An 18,292-nucleotide genomic window follows, 5' to 3' on the forward strand; every position below is an offset into this window, starting at 1 on the left:
AGTAGTGACAAGATTCTATGGGATGATGGAGCTCACCATATGAGGAGAATCATCATCAGTTTTACCTTTATTCTTTGAAGAACTAGGGTTTCTAGAAGAAGAGGCCATTTTTTATTAGAAAGGAAGGAAGATTTTTCTCTCAAGAAGAAAGTTAAAGCAAGGTTAAAGACAAAGTACGAGTTGAGTAAAGAAAGTTTTAGAAAGTTTAGAGAATTATGAAGTGTAAATGATGAAATTTGATGCGTATAAGTAAAGGTATAGACGGCTAAAAATGTGGCCATAATTACCTCGATAACGGGCAAAAGTGATGCTAAATCATGGGATGACGCGTGTTCGGGGCATTAAATGCAGTGAGACGTGCGTCTAATCAACCGTCAGAAATTTTTCACAGGGGGTCAGAGAATTTTTTGTCAAAAAAGGTGTTTCTACCAACTTTCCGGTGACACAAAGTTATGCCACCGAAAAGTATGGGGACTATCTTTATAAGGTAAAATATGTTTATATTAAATGATCACATGAGAAAGTGACACGTGGAGCCGAATATAGAAGGTAGTTGAATCCGGAGGCAACAGTCTCATCTGTTACTGGAGAGAATGATACTCATAAAGATATAATAAATGTCTACCGCCCGGTAGCATTTATTGAGGAATATTCTATAGCATTAAGTACACTGCCCGTTACAAGAAATATGACATTCACTGCCTATCGTTACACATTCTTCAATGGCACTCATAATTGTCATTAAAGATGTGCTTGATCCTAGGACCTTGTTCTCTATGTATAACTATAAATAGTGAGCTTTATTATCATTGTAAAGGACACGAATTCTTTAACAAGCATACAAATTATTCTATGAAAAGATCAATAACACTTTGCTTTCTAGCTTATTTATACTCTTCTTATTGCCCCTGGAAGCTCTGCGCCCGGGATCAAGATATTTGTTGTATCATTTAATTTCAAGGCTAAGTCTTATATTTTTGTCTAATTCATCTATTATTTTAGGATCAAATTAATTCACTTGTCTATAAACCACGTATAAATTCAATTTTACAGTTTTACGGATAAACAAAATTAAAAGTTTTCAATTAAACATTATCAAATTAATATTTCAATATATCCGTAAGATTTTTTTTAATTGTAAGGATTAAATATTAGTAAATCTTCGCCTCTTTGGCGACATTTTTTCAACATTATGTATTATTCTCTAATTCAAACTAAAAAGATCTTAGAGCGTGTTACTAATGAAGGTAATTCAAATAAGTTAACTAGTAATTAAATGTAGGCTCTCAAGAAATTGAGTTAGTTCGACTTTGGAAAATCAAACTGAGTCATTAAATATAATACGTAAGGAGTAGCAGCTTTGTGAATGAAAAAAATAATAAGTAAAAATATTCAAAATACAATAAGAAATTAACAACATTCTCCTAATCGGACTCCTGCAAATTAAAAGTAGAAGCCAACCTAGTAACTTGGTTAAGGTTTCAATTTGCACATTCCAAAAGGCAGAAAGGAAAAGTGAAAAAAACCCATCATTTTGCTTCATATAACCGTTATATAACGGATATCCATTATACCCGGCTACATAATTCAAATATATTTGGTGAAAAGCAAAAGCTTCCACCTTTGCACTTTTTCCCTCCTCCCCAATATTGAACTATATGCTTTCCACGTTCATATAATATATTAATTCATATAAAAATAGACTTATCAACGTTTACCATTCAAACATTTTCCCATCAATTCTTTCTTCTTCTAATTCTCAATTCCTCCTACCTTTCCCACTATGGGTTCTTGCATTAGTAAATGCAACCCCCAAAAAGATTTTCAAGAAGAAGATAATCACCTTGATAACCATGAATGTGTTAGAGATAAGCTTGTGATTTCACAAGCTCCCATATCTCCAAAAATTTCTCTTCCTTCTTCTTCTTCAACTATTCAAAAACGTGTCTCTTCTTCTCCTTCTTCATCATCTTCTTCAGTATCTCTTTCTTCGTTTTCCTCTATTGTGACTAACACAACATTATCTTCATCTTTGTCGTCGTCATCTTCCTCCTCTTCATCCTCTTGTTTCAAGGATCGTTCTTTCTCGAATGACTTCTTATTATCTTGTGCCCAAGAACACGACCATATACTTGACATCAAGAAAATAAATAAAGGAACTACTTGTGTTACTCAAAGTATGTCATCAACCATGTTGCGATCATCATCATCATCATCCTCTTTATCGAAACCACCTAGTCCTCGAAGGGAGTGCAATTCGACAACCCCTAAGAAAAGGCCACGTGCCAATTCGCCAACAATAGTTCGACAAAAGAGTTTTAGAAAAGAACCTGATCAACAACTCAAGGGAGGAAATATTGGTAACAATACTCTAAATGCTACTTCTACATATCATCATTTTCCTAATAGAACAACCCTTAAGTCACCATCTCCAAGTCGAAGATTTCCCTCAAATTTGAACGGTGACAGCTCGTTTAGAAGATCGGTTGTTTCCAAAGGGAATAATGGGAATATTTTATCAAGATCCTCGTCTTTGAGAAGAGAGAACCATATCAATAATAATCAGCCAGCAATTACTCCAAAACGTGAAGGAAAAATGAGAAATGCACTTCAGGTTTCTCCAAAGATCGATGAAATGGAAATTGGAGAAGTGAAATCAAGTCACGATTTGGACTCCTTTCTCATGGAGGACATTAACAATCCTCTTATTGCCTTGGATTGTTTTATTTTTCTCTAGAGCGAGATCTCTTTGTACAAAAAAAAATCACTTTTTTGTTTAAGTTTTTTTTCTTTTCTTTTCTTTCATTGGGTCTCAAGAGGAGTTGAACCTAAAATTTAACTAAGTCAAGAATTATAATGGTGAAAGTATGGGACTTTCTACCATGTTAAGACTTGTCTTGTTGGAACGACAAGCATGTTGATAATGTGTGATTTATTTCATGTTTACATTTTTTTTTAAAATTTCACTCTTTTTTATTATAATTACTGTATATTCCTTCAAAACTATCAATTCGATAGGAGATAAAAGGAAAGATTTGTGGTGTTTGTTTGAATTCTTTGATTGAGATGAGTATAATTGTTCTGAATGTGTATACTTTGTCACCCAATGTTATTTCTCTTTCATAAAGAAAATGAATGTAGCTTGTGCAGTACATTAATTTTAGCTTTTTATTTTTGAAAGTCTTAAATTACTTCTTTCTTTTTTTCACTGTTATTCCCGGTCAATATTGCTGTATTTGTAAATATTAATTCTGCAAAATATAAGTTAACGTAATGAAACAATAATAATAAATTCGAGCCCACTGAATTCACAGTGTTTCCTTAAGGAATTTAATCCCCTCCTAGTACCCAAGGTTATGGATTATTTCCTCCCAGGATAGAACGAATAACACACTGGTGTAGCGGTACTTCAAACCCCAGTGTTTCGGCGAACACAAAGTTCGGTAGCAAATCACACTTACAGTTGCTTTGTTTTGAAGTTAAAAACAATGCAGAACGAAGGAGTATATACTCAGAAAAACGTATGGAAGTTCTGAGAGGAAGGAATGCAATGTATAGCCAATTTGTTGAGCGAATTGTATGTTGAGTTGAGTATTTCTTCAACATTTGCTGCTCATATATATAGCAGCCAAGAAGGAGTGCAAGACCAAACGTCCACCCTTCATGGTGGATCAAGCATTACATATTTGTGGAGCAAGCACTTCATATTTGTGGAGCAAGCACTTCATGGTGGGAAGACCATTATCCGGCTGCCAAATTATCAATACACGGATTGGAAAATATCCGTTTACAAATACGGATAATCTTACGTTAATATTTACTATTAACAAATAAATTTGGTCCAAAAAATTAATCAATCAATCGATCATTTGACCAAATCCAAATCCAAATCCGAAGCCGAAGCCGAAGCCGAAGCCGAAGCCGAAGCCGTAGCCGAAGCCGAGCCGAGCGAGCGACGACGACGACGGCGCGAGGCTTGCTTTCTTCTTAACTCTTTAAGAGCTACAAGAAGAGCAATTATATATATACCCACCAAAAATGTCTTCCACTTCCAATATGGGACAATGTCTCATTGTTAAGAGGGGAAAACTTAAACTTTTACTCAAAATTTCATTTTCCCTCCATTTTTCATTCACCCTCATTTTAAGAATATTACATCTTAAAATAAAACCTCAACAATCCCCCACATGAATGGGGAATGGCTATATCACGGAAGTATGCATGAAAAACTGTGTGATTTACAAGCAAGGATTAATTGCATCTGGATAAGTAGGTTTCCCTTTGAACTTTCCGTAGTAAACTTATGTCGGATATACTCGGTCAATCGGTAGATTTGATATCTTTGAACCGTCGATCTTTGGTGTATACCTAGACAACCATAAGTCACACAATCAACCCTTAACCGTCTTTGGTTCTCATTGTTGTGTTCGTTTCAGCCATGAACACCGCCTGGTTTCATAAGTGCGTAGAGAACTGGCCTTACAAAGTTCTCCTTGAAGCGGCTCACACTTCACACTTAAATAGGTGATTCCTAAACGTGTCATCCTGTAGATACACTATTTGATATACCCCGTATCAAATTTAGAAATCATTAAAAAGCCTTAATGCTTTATCCTTGGTACTGAACATTGTCTCATCACGAGAATGGACTAAAATTTTATTTGACAATGTTGAACCGTCATTAATGACTTTGTTTGATCTCTTTGAACCTAGATCTTGGGATCTCCAGTCTTCTAGGTAGAGTTACCGCCACAATGACTTGTTCTCGGCCATAGCCCCATTTCCCTTGATGATTTCTCAACTACCTCTCTAGTTAGGCCTTTTGTAAGTGGATCCGACATATTATCACTTGACTTTACATAGTCAATTGTGATAATTCCTCTAGAGAGTAATTGCCTAACGGTTTTATGTCTTCGTCGTATATGACGAGATTTACCGTTATACATGACGCTCCCAGCCCTTCCAATTGCCGCTTGACTATCACAATGTATGCATATTGGTGCCAACGGTTTGGGCCAAAATGGAATGTCTTCCAAGAAATTCCGGAGCCATTCAGCTTCTTCACCGGCTTTATCTAAGGCTATGAATTCAGCCTCCATTGTAGAGCGGGCAATACATGTTTGTTTGGACGACTTCCAAGATACCGCTCCTCCACCAATAGTGAATACATATCCACTCGTGGACTTAGAATCAGTTGAACCGGTGATCCAATTTGCATCACAGTATCCCTCAATCACCGCAGGGAAATTACTGTAGTGCAATTCAAAGTTCTGGGTATGTTCTAAATATCCCAAAACTCGTTTCATTGCCATCCAATGAGATTGGCCTGGATTGCTCGTATATCGACTCAGTTTACTTATAGCACAAGCTATGTCTGGTCGTGTACAATTCATGATATACATTAAGCATCCCAATACACGAGCATAATCCAATTGTGATATGCTTTGGCCTTTGTTCTTTGCTAATGCAAGATTCACGTCAATTGGAGTCTTTGCAACTTTAAAGCCCAAGTGCTTGAATTTTTCAAGTACTGTCTTAATATAATGAGATTGTGACAATGCCAGACCTTGAGGAGTCTTATTGATCTTAATTCCCAGAATTAAATCAGCAACTCCCAAGTCTTTCATATCAAACTTGCTATTGAGCATACGCTTAGTAGCATTTATGTTGGCAATGTCATTACTCATTATCAACATATCATCCACATATAGGCAAACAATGACTATGTGATTTGGAACATTTTTAATGTACACGCATTTATCACATTCATTTATCTTAAAACCATTTGACAACATTGTTTGGTCAAATTTCGCATGCCATTATTTGGGTGCTTGTTTTAGTCCGTAAAGAGACTTAACAAGTCTACATACCTTCTTTTCTTTACCTGGAACCACAAACCCTTCAGGTTGTTCCATATAAATTTCTTCCTCCAACTCTCCATTTAAGAAGGCCGTCTTAACATCCATTTGATGAATTTCAAGACCATACACTGCAGCTAATGCTACTAACATCCGTATGGACGTAATTCTTGTAACTGGAGAGTATGTATCAAAGTAGTCTAGACCTTCTCGTTGTCTATACCCTTTGACTACGAGCCTTGCCTTGAATTTATCAATAGTGCCATCATCTTTGATTTTTCTCTTAAAAATCCATTTAGAACCCAAAGGTTTATTTCCAGGAGGAAGATCAACCAATTCCCATGTATGGTTGTTCAATATGGATTCTATTTCACTATTGACTGCCTCTTTCCAAAACAATGATTCCGAAGAAGTCATAGCTTCTTTAAATGTTTGAGGCTCATTCTCCAATAAGAAAGTCACAAAATCTGGTCCAAATGAAGTAGACGTTCTTTGACGTTTACTACGTCTTGGATTCTCCTGATTACATGTACTTTCTTTTGTTTCTTCCCGAGGTCGTTTAGATCCTTCACCAAACGACTCACATTCCTTTTTATACGGATATATATTTTCAAAAAACTCAGCATTATCTGATTCTATAACCGTATTATTATGAATGTCGGGATTTTCTGATTTATGAACCAGAAATCGATATGCTTTACTATTTGTCGCATATCCTATGAAAACACAATCAACGGTTTTCGGTCCTATCTTTACCCTTTTGGGTTTAGGAACTTGCACTTTTGCCAAACACCCCCACACTTTAAAATAATTCAAGTTGGGCTTCCTTCCTTTCCATTGTTCATAAGGAATGGATTGTGTTTTGCTATGGGGCACTCGATTTAATATTCGATTAGCCGTAAGAATGGCTTCCCCCCACAAGTTCTGTGGCAAACCAGAACTTATCAACAACGCATTCATCATCTCCTTTAATGTGCGATTCTTTCTTTCCGCAATCCCATTAGATTGGGGCGTGTAAGGGGCTGTTGTTTGATGAATAATTCCATATTCTAAACATATTTCTTCAAAAGGAGATTCATATTCACCACCCCTATCACTTCTTATCATTTTTACTTTCTTGTTAAGTTGCGTTTCAACTTCATTTTTGTATTGCCTGAATGCGTCTATTGCTTCATCTTTACTATTCAGTAAGTAAACATAGCAATATCGAGTACCATCGTCAATAAAAGTTATGAAATACTTCTTTCCACCGCGAGATGGTATTGACTTCATGTCACAAATATCTGTGTGAATTAAGTCTAAAGGATTTGAATTCCTTTCAACTGACTTATAAGGATGTTTAACATACTTAGATTCCACACATATTTGACATTTTGATTTTTCGCATTCAAACTTGGGCAGTACTTCCAAGTTAATCATTTTCCGCAAGGTTTTATAATTGACATGACCCAAACGTACATGCCATAAATCATTTGACTCAAGTAAGTAAGAAGAAGCTGAAATATTATTATTATTTTCAACAACCATTACATTTAGATTGAAAAGGCCCTCGGTGAGGTAACCTTTTCCCACAAATATTCCATTCTTACTAATTACAACCTTGTTGGATACAAAAACGCACTTAAAACCGTGCTTAACAAGAAGTCCAGTAGAGACTAAATTCTTTCTCATTTCGGGAACATGAAGGACATTGTTCAAAGTCATGACCTTGCCAGAAGTCATTTTTAGAAATACCTTCCCATATCCTTCAACTTTTGCTGTTGAAGCATTTCCCATATAAACTGTCTCTCCGGGTTCAGCAAGAGCATAGGTAGCAAAAGCCTCTCTAACTGCACAAACATGGCGAGTGGCTCCTGAATCAAACCACCACAGTTTAGGATTTCCCACCAAGTTACATTCAGAGAGCATGGCACACAAGTTATCAACATCATCATGGTTTACTACCATGTTTGCTTGACCCCTTTTCTTGTCTTTCTTCGGAGCACGACACTCCGTAGATTTGTGTCCGGTTTTCCCACAGTTGTAGCAGTTTCCACTGAACCGCTTCTTGCTTGGGTTGTATTTCGGACCAGAAGCCTTCTTCCTCTTTTTGTTAGCTTCAACAATATTTGCTCCCATTATTGTTGAATTTCCACGGCCTCTCCTTTCAGCAGCTTTATTGTCCTCTTCGATTCTCAACCGAACAATGAGATCTTCAAGGGACATTTCCTTTCGTTTGTGTTTTAAATAATTTTTGAAGTCCTTCCACAACGGAGGCAACTTCTCAATCATTGCTGCTACTTGGAATGCTTCGTTGATTACAAGACCTTCAGCAAGTAGATCATGAATAATCACTTGCAATTCCTGGACTTGAGTAATAACAGACTTGCTATCTATCATTTTGTAGTCCAGAAAATTTTGCGGCAATGAATTTCTTCATCCCGGCATCTTCAGTCTTATATTTCTTTTCAAGCGCATTCCACAATTCTTTGGATGTCTCCATGCTACTGTATACATTATACAGATTATCATCCAGTCCGCTAAGAATATAATTCTTGCATAAAAAATTAGAATGCTTCCACGCTTCAATCACGAGAAAGCGTTCATTATCTGGAGTTTTATCCGGCAGATCAGGAACATCTTCCTTGATGAACTTCTGTAGACATAACGTAGTTAAGTAGAAGAACATCTTCTGCTGCCAGCGTTTGAAATCAATCCCGGAAAATTTTCCGGGTTTTTCTGCCGGTGCCAACGCCGGTGTTCGGCTTGTCGTTGCGTTGGCAGTCGCCATCGGAACAGCTTGGTTTTCGTTTTCAGTCATCATCTTTTCAGAAAAGAATGACACAAACAAACGTTTAATACACGTTTTCAAACTGGAGTAAAAATCACGTAGATTTTAATATCCAACAAAACGCCACGAAGGCTTAACTCTCCAAAACGGGAGTACACAAACCACAAAGGTTTTAGTTTGCAGAATAATAAGAATAACACAAGTACAGAAATAAATATTAAATTCCTTAAGATTGTTATTCCCGGTCAATATTGCTGTATTTGTAAATATTAATTCTGCAAAATATAAGTTAACGTAATGAAACAATAATAATAAATTCGAGCCCACTGAATTCACAGTGTTTCCTTAAGGAATTTAATCCCCTCCTAGTACCCAAGGTTATGGATTATTTCCTCCCAGGATAGAACGAATAACACACTGGTGTAGCGGTACTTCAAACCCCAGTGTTTCGGCGAACACAAAGTTCGGTAGCAAATCACACTTACAGTTGCTTTGTTTTGAAGTTAAAAACAATGCAGAACGAAGGAGTATATACTCAGAAAAACGTATGGAAGTTCTGAGAGGAAGGAATGCAATGTATAGCCAATTTGTTGAGCGAATTGTATGTTGAGTTGAGTATTTCTTCAACATTTGCTGCTCATATATATAGCAGCCAAGAAGGAGTGCAAGACCAAACGTCCACCCTTCATGGTGGATCAAGCATTACATATTTGTGGAGCAAGCACTTCATATTTGTGGAGCAAGCACTTCATGGTGGGAAGACCATTATCCGGCTGCCAAATTATCAATACACGGATTGAAAAATATCCGTTTACAAATACGGATAATCTTACGTTAATATTTACCGTAGCCGTAGCCGAAGCCGAGCCGAGCGAGCGACGACGACGACGGCGCGAGGCTTGCTTTCTTCTTAACTCTTTAAGAGCTACAAGAAGAGCAATTATATATATACCCACCAAAAATGTCTTCCACTTCCAATATGGGACAATGTCTCATTGTTAAGAGGGGAAACTTAAAATTTTACTCAAAATTTCATTTTCCCTCCATTTCCCATTCACCCTCATTTTAAGAATATTACATCTTAAAATAAAACCTCAACATTCACTTCGACAGCTTGGTTGGTTGGTCTTGGATAATGACAATTAGATATGCAAATCTTGCTAAGTGTCAATTGTCAACTACATCATTCTGGAATTAGTTAGAAACAGGCATTTGATTTTTATGAAAAGCATATTTTGGTCGTTTCCTACTACTCTTCCCCCACTATGTTGGTGATGGATAGATTTTGTAAAGTCAAACGAAATACAAGTACAACAACTAGGTCGAATTTTTTTAATAATACGGTGGGAATATTTTGAGATCAAGAAGAGAAGTAAACTGTTGGTAAAATAAAATTCGGTGTGTGTACATTTAGGAGGCAAATGGCAGGTGTTTATAATATATACCTTTAGAATCTGTTAAGATAATTATTTCTCAACAGACATAACTCCTCCTAATAGATACTTTAAAAGTAATTTCTTAATCTAGTTAAAATTCATACTTGCCTCTCCTCTTCCAATCACTAACTAGACTAATAATTTAACATGTGAAATTGAGATTGGGTAGCACGAGTATCGACCTCTAATATTGAGTTCGAACAGCTTCCTGTGTTTTGGTGTTAGATTGCTGAAGAACTACATTGGTACTAGAATATTATTAGTGCGGGACCAATCTCCCTAAATAGTTCAAAATTAGCGAGGAGCTATATAGCCTTTTAGGAAGAATAAGAGATTATTACTCACTAAATTTAGCAAGACTAGAATCCCTTGCTAAAATTGAACAATATATTTGTTGAATTATAAAACTAATTGATCGATTTAGAGAGAAGAAATGAAAGCAAAGCAGAAAAGAATGAACTCATTTCATATAATGAAATTTGCTACTAACTTTTGTACAGAAGCTATGTATATATACAAGTACATCTAACCAACTCTAACTAATTTCCACTAACTACCTCTATTAACTTAGCTGGTAACAGCTGTCACCTAAGGTCCTAACTGCCTAACAGAATAAGCTGGAAGAGCTGCTTGACTGTTTTGGCTCATACTCGATTCTTCAACACCCTCCTTCAAGTTGATGGTTGAAACACATCTTTCAACCCCAGCTTGGATAGTAGGTAATCATGTTGTGGCTTTCCCAGACTCTTGGTCAATAGATCATCTTGTTGTTCTTTTGTAGAAACATAGTGTGTCTTTACCAAACCTTGAATAATTTTTTCTCTCACAAAGTGACAATCCATGTCAATGTGTTTTGTGCGTTCGTGGAATATAGGGTTGGCTGCAATCCAGATTGCAGCCTTGCTGTCACAGTATAAATCAATAGGAACTTCAACCTACACTTCTAATTCTTTGTATAGACGTGTTAACCAGGTTAATTCAACCACTACTGAAGCCATGCTTCTGAACTCTGCTTTTGCAGAACTCCTTGCCACAGTGTCTTGCTTCTTTGACTTCCAAGAGACTAAGGCATTTCCAAACTTCACTAGATAGCCTATAACAGACTTTCTAGTCTGCACACAGCCTCCCCAGTCTGAGTCATAGTAGGCTCTTAGTTTTCCAGAGTTTTCAGAGGGCATCATCAATCCTAGGCCAGGTGCACTCTTGATGTACCTTACTACCCTTAGTGCAACTTCCATATGAGATTGCTTGGGCTTATGCATAAACTGGATAAGGACCTGAACAGCAAAGGCAATGTCTGCTCTGGTCATTGTCAAACACACAAGTCTCCCTACTAGCCTTTGATATTGGCTAGCATCAGGTAGCAGATGATCTGTATGTGCATTGTCTTTGTCTGTGCTTTGAGTGTTGATGAAGTTGCCATAGTCTGCAGAGGTGAGCTTTTGATTGTGCTCTAATGGAGCACTAGCAGGTTTAGCTCCTCCAAGTCCCAGCTTAGCAATTAGTTCTAGAGAATATTTTCTGTGATTCATGATAATACCCTCCCTTGATCTGGCAAACTCAATGCCTAAGAAAAACTTAAGCTCACCAAGATCTTTCATCTTGAACTTGAGTTGCAGATCACATCTAGTCTGCATAATAAGCTGAGGACAGCTCCCTGTAATCAAAAGATCATCAACATAGACTAAGACAAGCACCGGTCTGTCCTGCACTTTCTTAGTGAATAAGGAGTAATCAAAATAACTTTGAGTGAAACCAAGTTGTAGCAAGGCATCAGTTAGCTTCTTGTTCCACTATCGTGGTACCTGTTTGAGGCCATATAATGATTTGTATAATCGACATACTTTGTATGTCCCTCTCTGGGTAGAAAAACCTTGTGTGATGTCCATGTACACTTCTTCAAGCAAATCCCCTTGAAGAAAGGCATTGTGCACATCCATTTGAAAGATGTGCCAATGCTTAGCTGGTGCAACTGCTATAACTGACCTGACTGTGACCATCTTGGCCACAGGGGAGAAAATTTCCGTATAGTCCAGTCCTTCTTGTTGACTGTAACCTTTAGCCACTAGACTTTCTTTGTATCTTTCTACTGCTCATGAGGCTGTATATTTGATTTTAAAAACCCATTTGTATCCAATAGGCACCTTTCCTTCTGGAAAATCAACAATGCTCCAAGTCTTGTTCTCCTCTAGTGCTGTAATTTCTAACTTCATAGCAGCAATCCATTTAGGATTTTGAACTACTTCATTGTAGGACTGTGGTTCAATAATATATAAGTAGGCACTGAGTGCAGCACTGTAGGAAGAAGAAATATTGTTGTAGCTCACATAGTTTGATATGGGATAACAACAGTTGGACTTCCTATGAGTTGAAACCACAAAGTCCTTCATCCACAGTGGTGGTTTAGACACTCTTAGAGATTTTCTGCTAGGTTCATGTACTTAATGATGAGGCACTGGTGCTGAAGCCTCAGTAGAGAACTCTATATCTGGTGATGTACTGGTGTCTGAAGCAGCTGATAAGTTTGGAATTTCAGCAGACACTAAGGGATCAGCAGGTTGTGTATTAGATAGGTCTATAGTATTTTGAGGAGATACTGTTATATTGCTTCCAGAACTAGTGTCAGGGGAGAATTCTAAAATAGAAAATACTAATGATATGGGAGAGATAGTGTGTCTGAAGGGATAGGCATCCTCCTTGAACACCACATCTCTATTGACTATAAATTCCCTGGAGACTAGTATATACATCTTATAGCCCTTTTGAACCATAGAATATCCAAAAACAACTGCAGGAACAGCTCTAGGAGCAAATTTATCAATTTTTCTTACCTCTGACACATAGCCTAGGCAGCCAAACACTCTCAAATGAGTGAGAGAAGCAGGAGCACCATGCAATATTTCATATGGTGTTCTACCTTTAAGTGTTGAGGTAGGTAGCCTGTTTATAAGATAAGCTACAGTAGTAACATATTCTCCCCAGAATCTGAGTGGAACTGAGGCTTGGAATCTGAGTGTCCTTGCTACATTGAGTATATGCCTGTGCCTTCTCTCAGCCACTCCATTCTGTTATGGAGTGTAAACACAAGAGCTTTGATGAGTGATGCCTAGTGACTTGAGCAGTTATGTCATTTGAGTATTAAAAAACTCACAGCCATTGTCTGTTCTTAGGACTTTGACAGTAGAGGAATGAATAGCTTTAACCATTAAGAAAAAGTTCCTGAGAATTACAATTACTTCAGTTTTTGAGGGTAATAGATAGAGTCATGTGAATCTAGAATGATCATCAACTATAGTTAAAAAATATCTCTTCCATCATAGGTAGGAACCCTGTAAGGGCCTCACACATCAGCATGAATGATATCAAAGTTAGAATGAGTAGTGGAAGTACTCAGAGGAAAGGGTAATCTTGTTTGCTTAGCAACTGGGCAGACAGTACAATGGTGTTCAGTATCATCAAATTTCACAGACTGAAATTCACTTACTTTCTTTAGTATATCCAAAGGTATATGACCTAGCCTCCTATTCCATAGGGAAACATTTATTCTAGTATACTCAGTGGTATTTACAGTGAGAGATTTTGGAACAGAACTTGAATTTCTTGTAGTAGGTGCATCCTCCATTGCTTGTATTATACTCCCAGATGTGAGCACATACAATCCATAGTCTTCCTTACCAATCCTCTTCACCTGTCTACTGAAGAGATCCTGAAATATACAAAAGTCAGGAAAGAACATAGCTACATACTTCAGCTCCTTTGTAATCTTTGAGACAAATAACATATTGTATCTAAACTCAGGTATATGCATTACATTAGTTATCTTGTGGCCTGGAAATATGTATTTGGAGCCTAGATGTCTTACTGTGGCTAGCTCTCCTGTAGGTAGACACACTTTCCCTACATTAGTCCGTCCCAAGTGTTTTAAATCAAACAACATATCAATCCTATACACCATATGATTAGAAGCTCCAGTGTCAATTATCCCCTTAGGCTTATCTTCAGGAAGGGTTGCATTTTGTATCATACATGCTGCCATGGCTAAGCCAATATCCTTACTTCCTTTTCCAAGCATCTGCATGATTTGATTGTACTGTTCCTGTGTAAATTGAGGGATTCCACTTATTGCAGTCTGAGCAAGCCGGTTCTGAGCAAACTGGTTGTTGGTGAGATGGCCTACTGCTTGTGATGTTGAAGAATTCCCATAGATTGGCATAGCGTTGTTGGAGAACTGATTCTCTCCAGTATAAGCAGCTGAGTTTGCTGAAGGATGCTTCTTTTTGGATTTGAAATCTGAGGGGTAGCCATGAAGCTTATAGCAGGTTTCCCTAGTATGGCCTTAGAAACTGCAGTAATCACTATACAGCTGATTCTTCCTCTGCTTGAAATTATTTGTAGGGTATGAGCTTCCTTTATTATTGAACATCACTTGATTATGATTCTGAAGGCTAGGGGAATAAGAGACAGGATTAGAGGAGTATGGAGCAGGACCAGTCTTATTGGCAAACTGAGATTAATTAGGGTGACCTTTACTGGTGAACAAGGCTGTTCCCTCATGAATTTCTGCTACATTTGAGGAATGATTAGCCAAGGACCTTCTACTTTCTTCTGAAATAATAATAGAATAGGCTTTGTTTATAGAGGGAATAGGTGACATATTTAGAATCTGATTGCTCGACTGTGCATAGGACTCATTCAGTCACATTAAGAATTGTAACAACCTTTGATACTTAAAGTATTCTACATATCTCTTTGATTCTTCACAGTCAGGACAAGGCATAAGTGCATCAAATTCAGCCCAAAACTCTTTCAATTTAGAGAAATAAGAGGACACTGATGAGATGCCCTGTGACAGAGTAGCAATTTGTTTGTGCAAGTACAGGACCCTCGAGCCATTCACCTTTTCAAAGCTTTCTCTAAGGTCACTCCACACCTTGTGTGCACTTGTAGCATACACCATTCCACTTAATAGCTCAGTGCTCACAGAATTCATTATCCATGAAAGCACAATAGCATTACACTTTTTCCACAGATCATGAAGAGAAGGATCAAATTTATCCTTAGAATATCTTCCATCTACAAAACCTAGTTTGCTCTTGCCTAGTAAACCAATACGCATAAAGCTGCTCCACATAGCATAATTTTCATGTCCAGTTAGCTTAATTGAGATGAGAGAGCTACCTGGAGTATCAGACGGTTGGAGAAATAGAGGATGATATTGATCTACAACTATAGAACCCACACGACTTGGATCTGCCACTGGAGTTGCATAATCAGTCGTATCTTCAATTCATGTGCCTGGGCTTGTACCACCAGCTTCGATCGCCATTGGAGATAAAAAATCGAGAGCTTAGGATAAAATCGAACACAGAGAAACAAAAAAATAATACCTAATTGCTCAAGGACGACTCAACCTAAGATGAGGTGAATCAAAGCAATTGCATAGACGACGACGACGACCATGGAGTTCTAGATACATAAATTAATTTCGAGCAATCTGCGTGAATTGATCGTCTATTTGTTGAATTATAGAACTAATTGATCGAGTTAGAGAGAAGAAATGAAAGCAAAGCAAAGAAGAATGAACTCATTTCATATAATGAAATATGCTACTAACTTTTGTACAGAAGCTATGTATATATACAAGTACATCTAACCAACTGTAACTAATTTCCACTAACTACCTCTATTAACTTAGCTGGTGACAGTTGTCACCTAAGCTCCTAACTGCCTAACAGAATAAGCTGGAAGAGCTGCTTGACTATTATGGCTCATACTCGATTCTTCAACAATATTCCCCCCTAATTTTGCTTTTAAAAACTAATTTTGCTAATGGCGTTGCAAATGTTTAGGAGGGAATAGGGATAGGTTTCTCGCAACCAAATTTTAATCTAGAGAAGGAATAGTCCATGCTAATTCAGCTAAATCATATTGATTGATTTTATTACAAAATACATTTCATTATAACAATTTTTGTGCAAACACAAATTTATTCCCGAAGTGCACATAAGATTGTCACATCACATAAGATTTATAAATATTACTCCCTCTGTTTTAAATTAGATGACCTACTTTCCTTTTTAGTTTGTTATAAAATAAATGACACATTTTTAAATTTAGAAATAATTCAACTTTAAACTCTTTATTTTACTCATTTTACTGAAGCTTTTATAATCACACAAATGTCATGATCCCACAAAGCTTTTACTCCTTAAGTTTTTAACACCATTCTTTTTTTTCTTAAATTCTGTGGTGAGTCAAACTAACTCATCTATATTGAAACGGAGGGAGTACTGCGAAATATGACAAGTGCCATGTTTTCCCATCACGTAAGATTCAAACTAAAGCATTGGATGTTTTCAAAAATCCGCAAAATTTTAATACATGTTCCAAATGTATACGTTCTCAGCTTCCTCCAGGTAAAGTAAACGAGCAACTTCCATAATCATCAGAATGTGGCAGCCTATAGTATCACTAGATCCGGATGAAGTGACCTCTGACTTTTAGTTTGTAGTGCTGCCATTACCTTGTGCTGTATTAAAGTTCTCATGTTCCCTGTTAATCTTTGCTCAACTGCACGATTGATGGCTTCTTCAAAATTCGCATGACACGGCTTTGTCGAACCTTTTTACTAAAAATGTATAAATAGGTAATAAGCAAAAACGAAAATGAGGTATAGATTTAAAAAATGACTCTTTATTATGAATGATTCATTCATTTATTTAAGTATTGATATCCATTACCCAAAATCCTGCATACGCTACCGCTTCAAATGTAGATATACCAACAAAATCGAAAGAAGGGAGTGGTCTACGAGTGTTAATGTTTAAACCTCAAACATTCTGTTTTATTTTTTTATTTTTTTATTAGAGCCATCCAACCAGGTTTTCAACCCCTGAATTGGTGGGGGGTTAGGCTAGACCTTCATCCTGTTTATTAATCCAAAATAGTACAAGGAGGGGAACATGAAGCCAAAACCTCCATAGAGCACCAAAAGCCCTAATACAATGATCTAGTTTGCTACTGCATAATTGCAGCCACTAGAGAGGAAAAATCCAAAGCAAAGCTAGAAATTGCATCAGGTAGGGATGAGGGAAGGTTGCCACAAAGACAAGACCTCCCCTCAAGGAACATCTTATGGTGGTTCGAAGTGCCAACCAGGATGTTTACACGTTTTGAATCTGAAGGAAGCCAAATAGAGTTTGTCCAATCTCATAGGCCCTCTAGAAATTGCTGGTAAGTCTTCTCCTCTAATAAAGATTTTCTCGTCATTCATTGTAGTAGAATTTCACCGGAGTATCTGCTACTGTATTAGCCTCTCTATAGCAATGTTTGATCCCAATCTTCTATTCTTTGATTTTCCTCTGAACTTCTACTACATCTCTTCTCAGCTTCCACGGAGGCTTGATCAGTCCCTGTAACATCTTTACTATGATTTGTGAGTCCATCTTGAGTACCAATTGTGGAGGGTGTTGATCATATCACCAGTTGATTCCATATATAGCAGCCTACAATTAGCAAAAATTGTTAGTTGAGAATTGTACTGATTTGGCAAAAGCCATAATCATGTCTCCATTTCCATTCCTAACAATCCCTCCTATTCCTGCGGCGCCCTGCCTGCTCATAAAACTCCCATCAGTGTTAAGTTTTCAAGAATCTCCATTTGGTTTCTCCCAATACACCATGATACTCGTAATTCTAGGTTTATATGTTTCTTCTATGTGGCAAACTTTTTCCCATCCCTAGTGTGCATCCATTCTTCTGTAGCATTTGGTCATTGTAGCCTGCACAGTGAATACGACGTGGTTAGCAATACTAACTAAAGTAGTACATTCGTTACTGTAGTTCTTTGCACAACTTGCTTTCCAGAGTTCCCACAAGATGTAGCACGGTGTATTATTGAGAAGTAATTTATGCACTGCATTCTTTGGCTGAGTTTTCCACCAACAATCAAGTAACCCTGAATAGAGATGCCTCCATGAGTGATCCCCAATGGTCTAACTATATGCTTCCAGATCTTAATAGCCATATCACTGGTAGTGAAGACATGGTCAACAGTTCCTGGCATGGGAATTCTACAGCAACAACATCTCGACTCGATTTGAATCCCAAATCTCAGAATAATATCATCCAAGGAAAGTTTTTTCCTAAGGAGCTTCGACATAAAAAAAGAAATTTTGAAAGGAATCCCTTTCGCCCATATGTGATTAGCAATAGGATCCTTATCCTTT

General features: G+C 37.3%; 2 protein-coding genes across 2 annotated transcripts; one reads left to right on the forward strand and one right to left on the reverse strand.

Moving 5' to 3' along the window:
• The first annotated feature begins 1,703 nt into the window (after positions 1-1,703).
• LOC104109420 (suppressor protein SRP40) lies at positions 1,704-2,924 on the forward strand. Its single transcript, XM_009618718.4, has one exon. The coding sequence runs from the start codon at positions 1,784-1,786 to the stop codon at positions 2,735-2,737; it is 954 nt and encodes a 317-aa protein (XP_009617013.1). The 5' UTR covers positions 1,704-1,783; the 3' UTR covers positions 2,738-2,924.
• Positions 2,925-10,999: 8,075 nt separating this feature from the next.
• On the reverse strand, positions 11,000-12,064 carry LOC108947397 (uncharacterized mitochondrial protein AtMg00810-like). The gene is made up of 2 exons (XM_018775327.2): positions 11,938-12,064; positions 11,000-11,721 (listed from the first exon to the last, which is right to left on the reverse strand). The coding sequence occupies exons 1-2, from the start codon at positions 12,062-12,064 to the stop codon at positions 11,000-11,002; spliced, it is 849 nt and encodes a 282-aa protein (XP_018630843.2).
• Positions 12,065-18,292: the final 6,228 nt, after the last annotated feature.

The sequence above is a fragment of the Nicotiana tomentosiformis genome, chromosome 4 (assembly GCF_000390325.3).
Source record: "Nicotiana tomentosiformis chromosome 4, ASM39032v3, whole genome shotgun sequence".
Taxonomy (NCBI): Eukaryota; Viridiplantae; Streptophyta; class Magnoliopsida; order Solanales; family Solanaceae; genus Nicotiana; species Nicotiana tomentosiformis.